The sequence below is a fragment of the Varanus komodoensis genome, unplaced genomic scaffold (assembly GCF_004798865.1).
Source record: "Varanus komodoensis strain SLA01 unplaced genomic scaffold, ASM479886v1 scaffold31, whole genome shotgun sequence".
Lineage (NCBI taxonomy): Eukaryota > Metazoa > Chordata > Lepidosauria > Squamata > Varanidae > Varanus > Varanus komodoensis.
Window position 1 is genome coordinate 915,299 of NW_025335780.1, and position 7,506 is coordinate 922,804.

The window sequence follows — 7,506 nt, forward strand, 5'->3', positions numbered from 1 at the left end:
CATTTCCGGCCGTGGCCACAGGGGGGCGCTGCAGGCACTCCGCTCATGCCTAGGAGGCGCAGCGGGCGTCATTTCCCGCCGTGGCCACAGGGGGGCCCTGCAGGCACTCCGTTCATGCCTAAGAGGCGCAGCAACAGCCATTTCCGTCAGTGGCCACAGGGGCGCGCTGCAGCCCCGCCGCTGAGTCTTACAGTATCTTAGGCTGTGGGGTTCAAAGACACTGTGATGAAAGCTTTTTATTCAAACAGTATTTTAACAATGTTTAATATTTATATATTCTAATTTTGCATCCAGTATGTTTCCAGATTTTAATTGTAATTGTAGTTTATTGATTTATTTCTGTGAGCCATCCTGAGGCTATGTAGCAAGGGGATGGCATATAAAACCTTTAAGTAAATAAATAATGCAAGCAAGCAAGCAAGCAAGCTCTGGCCAGATCTGGAATGAGGGCCAGGTGGGGGGAGGCTTCTTCCTGGCTGGAGTCGTGAGAATCTGGATTCTGCCTCTCCCAGGCATGGGCAGGCATTCCAGGGCCGTCTGAGAAGTGAGCCCCAGGGGGCTGGCGACCTCCTAAGCCCCTTTCATAGCCAAGTCTTCCTGGACAGTGAACTCTGGAGCCTCTTCTTGTGTGGGCAGGAGGTGGGGACCCTCCGAGGATGCGTGGCCGTTCTTGCCCCATGCCACCGAAGAGCGGGGCCAAGGGGGTGCGGGAGCAGGGGGCAGCACGGCTGGCCCGGGAGGGGGGCCGCCTGGCTCTCTGGCCAGCGCATGCACAAGTACCACCAGGCCTGCGGGAGCCTGGGGGGGGGGGGGGCGGGAGCACCGCGGCCTCTGGGCACTGGCGGGAAGCCATGGAGGCCGCAAGACGCCCTGGAGGTTTTGCCACTGTCATGCTGCACAAGACAGAATTACGCCACAGATCTTTTTCAGCGTTTTAATTTATAAAAGTTTACAATTAAATATTGTACACGTTTCATTTCCCACCCTGAATGCACACATTAGCAGTGAAATTATGTACAAGACCAACATTAAAATTGAGATTTGAAGTGATGCTTTCACAGCTACAGCCAGTGACAGAATAGCGATTTGAAGAAAACATGGATCGACTATTGGAGTGTTTTAAAACAAGAACCCGCTTCATTAAGGCAAAGTCTAATCTGATTTCTACTACTTCTTTAAACAACCTTGCTCTTCAACTATTACTGTATCATCACGCCTAGTGTTTGTACTTTTCTCAGAGGACTTGAGATGCTCACAGCTGTCACGTGCGGTGGACGCACGCAAGCGCAGAGAGAATGGTGCCTCGCTCTCCTCTGAAGGGATCTTTCCTTCCTCGACCGGTAACCCTCATCCCCGTCGAGTCCACAGCGCACCTTGCATCGCTGTGTCAGGCAGGGGCACCTCCATCTCCGTTCAGAATCGGTTCTCACACTCGTCCCCTGCCCCGTCTACCGGCACGTGGCTCCTTGCAGCTGCCTCCCATGACAGACTTTTGCACTTCAACTCCCACCAGCCCCAGCCATCACAAACAGTGGGCAGGAATGCTGGGGACTGGAGTCCAACCTATTTGCAGGGCGCCAGGTGAGGGAGGGTCGCTCCGAGGACGTCTCTGTGACACCAGCCACCATTTGCCTGGGCCGGCGAGCTGCCGTCAACACCAGCAGGCCCGCGAGCGGTGGCTGGCCGCTTGAGCGCGCGAGAGCCGGCAGGCCCTCGCTACGCAGAGAGCCTGTGGAGCCTGCGCAAATAAATGCCGAGTTTATTGCAGACGGTCACGCGAAACCTAACGTGGGCCGCTCACACGGCGCATATGCCCATCGCTCCAACCTGTTCTTTCCATGTCAGGCGGCAAAGGAGCGAAGCGGCACCTCGGACCTGAACTACCAGGGCCAAGAGCATCGGCTGCTTCAGGAGGAGGCGGGTGCCCGGTGGCTGGTCTTTTTGGTGGGGGGAAGCCAAAGGGCAGCTCAAAACTGAGCCTGTTGTTAACAGTGGCAGGCATCCGCAGCGAGGTCAGGAAAGCAGCTCGTGTGCTACAAAGCACACCTTTTGCTGCTGAAGAGCAAAGAGCACATTTCATGGCCAGAAACTGCCACACTGCATTCAGCTGCGGCTGCGGCCGCTACTGCCCCTCCCATCAGGCCCCGACCCTCAACCAAGGGGCTCTGCTGCTGGGCAGCGGCCTCGCTTGTCTTCCCAACCCGTGACAAAGCACCAGAAAGGCACTGTGCGCACCAAGTACCTTCCTGCACGGGGACGCATTTTCCGGCCAGACTTGCCTCTTTTCCTGCAGAGGTTGCTCAGAAAATCAGCCATCTCCATGGAGATGGATGGCAGGATGCAGGCGAAGGACAGGCGTTTCTCCTAGACACGCTGTCTCAGCGTAGAGAAGCCAGGGCCCGGATGCTCTCAAAAACCCCAAGCCACCAAAGCCATTGAATCCATTTTGCCCAACACTCCTGTTTGCCCCAGATCAGGCATCTGAGCCTGACGTTACGCACTCTGCAGGGCAGAATCTTTTGTGACAGAGCGGAGTTAGCACAGCGCGGGTCGTGGAAGCATTCAAATCAGCCAGACCACACACAGATTCCCACTGTGCTGGGACTCCTCTGCAGGCGATCGACGCAGGTGGTAAGTGCAACGACCCCCCATGTGGACTGGAATACAGAGAACGCACTGGATGCCTCTGGCTCGGTGGAACAACCTTCTGATGCACCAGAGCTCATGTTGCATCTGGCTCTTCTGGTGGAAAGCAGGCAGGAGACGGGACGAGAGAGAGCGCCCTTCTTCCAACTGCAGAGAGCTCTGGAATTTTGAGGCATCTCCTGTCTAAAACCAACACATATTCTAAAACACACAAGGCAACAAACATTAATTGTGCATGATATGACAACAGATGACTGGAAACCTAGTAAACTGGTTAACTTCAGGTATTGGATGTCTGTTCAGCCATGGACTTGGAGGCCAAGGTAGGAGTTTATTGAGCTACTTTCCGTCACCAGCATTCTGCCAGTGGGGCACGGATGCCCCAGAGTGGACACTGAGAAGAGCAGCAGAAGAGGAAAGGAAGGAAGAGGCGTCAGTAGTGCTCTGTGAGGAACAAGGAACGTGGGTGTGACATTCATCGCAGTCCTTGGCTCTGGCCTTGGGGTGCCCGTCTTTTCACAAGACACGCTATAAATATAAATTAGAAGGGAACGTGCGGGCGAGCCAACGGCCGAGAGACAGTTCCCCGGAAATACCAGAAGCCACCGTCATTCAGTCTTGCAGTCCTTGCTGATTCGGCACCCGCTAGGGTGTAAAGGTGAGGATCATCCAGCTGATCACAAAATAGAAAAGGAAGATGGGATAGACGACCAGGGCTTTGCGGTTCGGAGGCTGGCTGTCCACCAGGAAGGCTGTCGAGGCTGGAAAGGAACAAAGGAACGCCTGCTGAAGGACACTCGCGGGAGGGCAGGGGCTAACTATGACGTGCTACTTTTGAATCTACAGTCGCCCCCAAATTAGCTACCCTGACTCACTGCGAACACTTCTTTTTGCAGAAAGATTGCGTACGCTGCATAGCAACCAACACAATCCGCCATGAGTGCTGAGACGCAACTCCAACTGAAGGAACAGAGTCTAAATCTCAGCTTATTTGTGGTTGTACTCAACATCCTTAACCACAATAGGAACCCTGTCCACGGACACCTGTCCACAGGACGATGGTCAAATGGGATCCCATCATGCAAAGCCAATGCAAGTTAGTGATTCACACCGGCCTTTTCTTCCCGTTCAGTAAAAGCAAAAGATATTCCTGACAGGACAATGAAGTAAACTGAAACGTAAAACCAGCCGTCCCACCAAAAAAAGGCCTTCCCTGGAGAACACATCGGTTCCTCATCTTCTAGGCCCTGCTGCGTGAAAGCTGCGGCCACAGTGATTCAGAGAGCTGGGAATCGAACTCGGGTGGCCTCGGCTGGGAGCCGCGCAGCGGCGCTCGAGGCGGCACCCCACCCCAGCTCACCTAGCGTCGACCAGATGAACATGGCGATCACCACCAAGAGCCGCACAACGAAGGCGCCGGTCCCGTCGTGTGCCATCAGCACGAGCCTGCAGATCAGCAGGGCCACCGTCAGGGGCAGGATGCAGTAGCCCAGCACACAAAGGCTCTGAAAGAAAGAGCTAAGGGGCAGGGGGAGGGACCGCACGTTAACTCTGAAGGGCCAGCCGGGGAAAGGGAAGGGCCTGGGTTCCACCCAGAGCAGGGGCGGCCAGCTCCTGAGCGCCTGGAGAGCACCTCCCTTTCAACAGGCTGTTCACGCTCCGTGCGGAAGCTGTCACCACCTGGCATTAAGAAGTGCACGGTTACGGAGCTGGGGCAGAGCAGCGTGCGAAAGGGAAGGATATAGACAGCTAAAATAAAACCACATGGAAATAGGCATAGCCACATGAAAAGTCCAGAAGGAGATCATGCCACAAGAAGTGCAGAATTCCTATTTCTCAAAAAGGAAAATGAACTTCTTCTCTGCAGGAATGAATCTGCGCAAGGCCATTTGCTCAGAGTTAGGATGCTGTGGCGGTCGAGGGGGCGGCAAATGCCCTCCGCTCGCAAGACGCACCTGCTGCCCACCCACCAGCCCCTCCCCTCCTGCCGGACTGAGCGGACGCGCACGAGTTGGTCTGCTCCCCGATTTGAAAGCAGGCAGCAGGAAGGAGGCGCCTCCCGCCGGCCGTCCTCAGACCAAGAACCCCCACAGTCCGCAACCGCTCTGTTGTGCAAAAGGGATCTGCCGCAGCAGGCCAGGTGTTCCCGCGAGGAGCTTCCGGGGGACCCCGGCAGCAGGGGAGCACGCTGACCACAGAATCCCGCCTCACTTACATGGTTCCTCCAAGGAGCTTGGAATTGAGTGTTATGACGACTGCTCCAAACCAGACGATAACAAACACTTCTGCGAACTGAGGCCCTCGGTCATCGGTGTTATTCGCTGCTCCTCCCTGCAGCATCCTAAGGAACAGCGAAGAGAAACTGCTCACCGCAAGACTGGAATGCACCTCTGCTGTATTTCATCTTGGTTCTTTCTCATGGTCCAGATCACCTCCCTCAAAGGAAAGGCCTGGCAACCCAAGAGGCTCCATGCCCCCTCGGGACCTGAGCCCGCAGGACAGCGGTGTGCAGCTGGCCTTCACTGGAGGAGGCCCACAAGAATGCTGAACACTGGACCTAAACAACACGCTTTAGTGTCCCGATAGCATCGCAATCCTTCAGGTATGTAACTAGGCCTTATTGTCCCGGCACTGCTTCGTTCACATTCCGTCACTCTGCTGGCAGAGAGGAGCTGAACGAAAGCACTGGCCCGGTTTGCACGACCCAACCGGGCCACCTCGTGACTGGGCCCACCTTTCCCTCAGTTATCACTCCAGTGGCCCTTCACAACAGTGCAGAAATTAACCCGTACGCGGCTTCGTCTTGTCCATTTCCTGGCCTATTACCCTGCTACCTACACAGTTTCACAGCTCCCATTGACATCTGAAACATACAACGAATTGTCTAGGCAAAACACCACCTATTGGATAGCCAAGCTTGCTTTTGTGCACTTGCAAAAGACTAGGCAAAGAAATTTTAAAAATTATGACCCCCACCTGCGCAATTTTGAGGCAGTGATAAAGAAAAAATGGTGAATGAGTGACGGTCTTTCCAGGGTGCTGTCTTGGCACTGGCAGGACGGCAGTACCTGGGGAGGGGTGCCGGAGGCAGCACTGGCGAGGTCATGAAGAGCAGCATGGATTCTTGCCCACTCTTGCCATGTAGTTTGTGGCCTACAAGAAAAGCTCTCCCCCGGTTCCGGATGGCACAGCGGCCAACCAGGGGCATGAGCGATCCTTTAACAAGCCACGCGCTCTCAGAGTCCCTTACCTGTTGTGAAAATAAGGCACCCTAAGGAGAACGTGTCAGATTCAGATGCCAAAACAACCCACAGTGGCAGCTGCTCTTGATGATTCGTTGCATTGTACTAACACTGTCACAATTTTAAGGGACAGTGAAGTGCTGTGTCGTCTCTGCTTTACAAAACGGAACAACCACAAGCACACGCAGTTGGTCCTCAGAGAGAATGTAGTTTACATTTATTCCAGCAGGCGCTACAGCCATGCTGGCCATTTGTCCCAACGCACAAAATAGCAGCAAAGACCGGGGGGGGGGGGGGCACAAGTACTTACAGAGCAAGCAACACGCACAAGATTAATGGTCCCCATAAATCCCCTGCAAGGAAAAGAGACAAAGGGCATGTCAAATGTCGCAGGCAATCACTTTACGCTCGCATGGTACTCCAAATCTCGAGCTTCTCACGCTTCTCTTTGTCCCACTCAAACACCCAGCCCCCATCCTTCTCTGCCCATTCTCTGCCTTTAAACACTCCTTTCTGCCTATGTGGCAGCAGTAAAGGCTTTCAGATTTACTTCTACAGCTTTTAAGGTTTTGAAACTACTTTGGTACCTACAGTCTCTCAGGAGAGTGCTGCTCTTTTTGGGGTACATGACATGGATAAATTTCTTCCCAACGGCTTTTAGATCTCGCATCTGAAAAGGTCAAGCAATTATCTATGTTACTCTACAGCAAAGGTTTTTAGCCCAAAGAACATTTAATAAGATGCAAACTACATTTGAATTAATTAGCTGTAGATGCACTAAATGCAAGTAAGATATAAAATGTATCTTTTTCACTGATTCCTACAGAAGGGTAAGAAATCATTCCAAATGCCTAGGTACCATTCCTGTGGAAGGATGGAAAACAGCAACAAGATTCTTAAGCACCGCCATTTTTCCAACCTTGCTCATTAAGACACTGACTGTTGTATGCCTGCGGAAAGTGAGTAATGCTTAGTGCTTTGCAAGAATTCATGGTATGGAACTATACCTTCCCCAAAGAGGTCAAGCTATTTAGCACAGAAGTCAATAACTGGAAACGTATGGAGAGGTATTTTAAAATATTCATTGAGCGAGCAATTTCCATCCTCCTTCTCTACCCTCATCAAGATACTTACAATTGTATCCTTAACTGGCTCATCCAGTGTGGAGAAGTCTTCATCAGGGGAATGAGCTCCCACCGGAACGGTAATTTCTCCCTCAACAGGAATGTCTTCTGATATTGACACATCAGCAAGTCCTGCAAACTAAACGATTTAAATAACTATGTTAAAATGTGCCCAACAGCTAAGCAACTAGTCAGCAACGTCTACAAGTGAATTGATAAGAAATAGGGCTGAAGGAGAACCAGATGTTCTTCTTCAAATATTTACACGTTAGGAGCATTTGTGAGAATGCTAGAATAAATAAGCCTTGAAGTGCCATGAAACCTTTTGTAGGGAATTAATGGTAGGTATCTGGACGAACGGCATCGGGCAGCCAGCCTCCTGAACTCCCAAGAGCAACAGGAAGGGCCCTACCACCACACAGTGCCAATTTTACTGCTGAAATGAGCAGGCGCCCAAGAAATCAGGAGTGGAACTCTGTATCAGAGGAGTCTAA

At 52.6% G+C, this 7,506-nt stretch overlaps 1 protein-coding gene across 2 annotated transcripts; it reads right to left on the reverse strand.

Annotated features, from left to right (window-relative positions):
- Positions 1–920: 920 nt before the first annotated feature.
- Positions 921–7,146, reverse strand: YIPF6 (Yip1 domain family member 6). Of its 2 annotated transcripts, XM_044437871.1 has the most exons (6): positions 7,023–7,146; positions 6,480–6,558; positions 6,199–6,241; positions 4,862–4,987; positions 4,007–4,164; positions 921–3,407 (listed from the first exon to the last, which is right to left on the reverse strand). In XM_044437871.1, exons 2-6 carry the CDS (start codon positions 6,556–6,558, stop codon positions 3,292–3,294), a joined length of 522 nt encoding a protein of 173 aa, XP_044293806.1. In that variant the 5' UTR covers positions 7,023–7,146; the 3' UTR covers positions 921–3,291. The 2 variants fall into 2 exon arrangements, with proteins under 2 accessions (XP_044293806.1, XP_044293807.1); XM_044437872.1 differs by lacking the exons at positions 921–3,407; positions 4,007–4,164; positions 6,480–6,558 and adding an exon at positions 5,623–5,896 and having other exon boundaries at positions 4,879–4,987; positions 7,023–7,088.
- Positions 7,147–7,506: the final 360 nt, after the last annotated feature.

What these genes read in the sequence shown, in the direction of transcription:
- YIPF6 (XM_044437871.1), bottom strand. Translation starts at nt 6,558, where the DNA reads ATGCGAGATCTAAAAGCCGTTGGGAAGAAATTTATCCATGTCATGTAC. An exon ending in TTGTGCGTGTTGCTTGCTCT is followed by an intron (nt 4,988 to 6,198) that starts GTAAGTACTTGT and finishes GCTGTTCCTTAG; the next exon opens with GATGCTGCAGGGAGGAGCAG. An exon ending in GTTCATCTGGTCGACGCTAG is followed by an intron (nt 3,408 to 4,006) that starts GTGAGCTGGGGT and finishes GTTCCTTTCCAG; the next exon opens with CCTCGACAGCCTTCCTGGTG.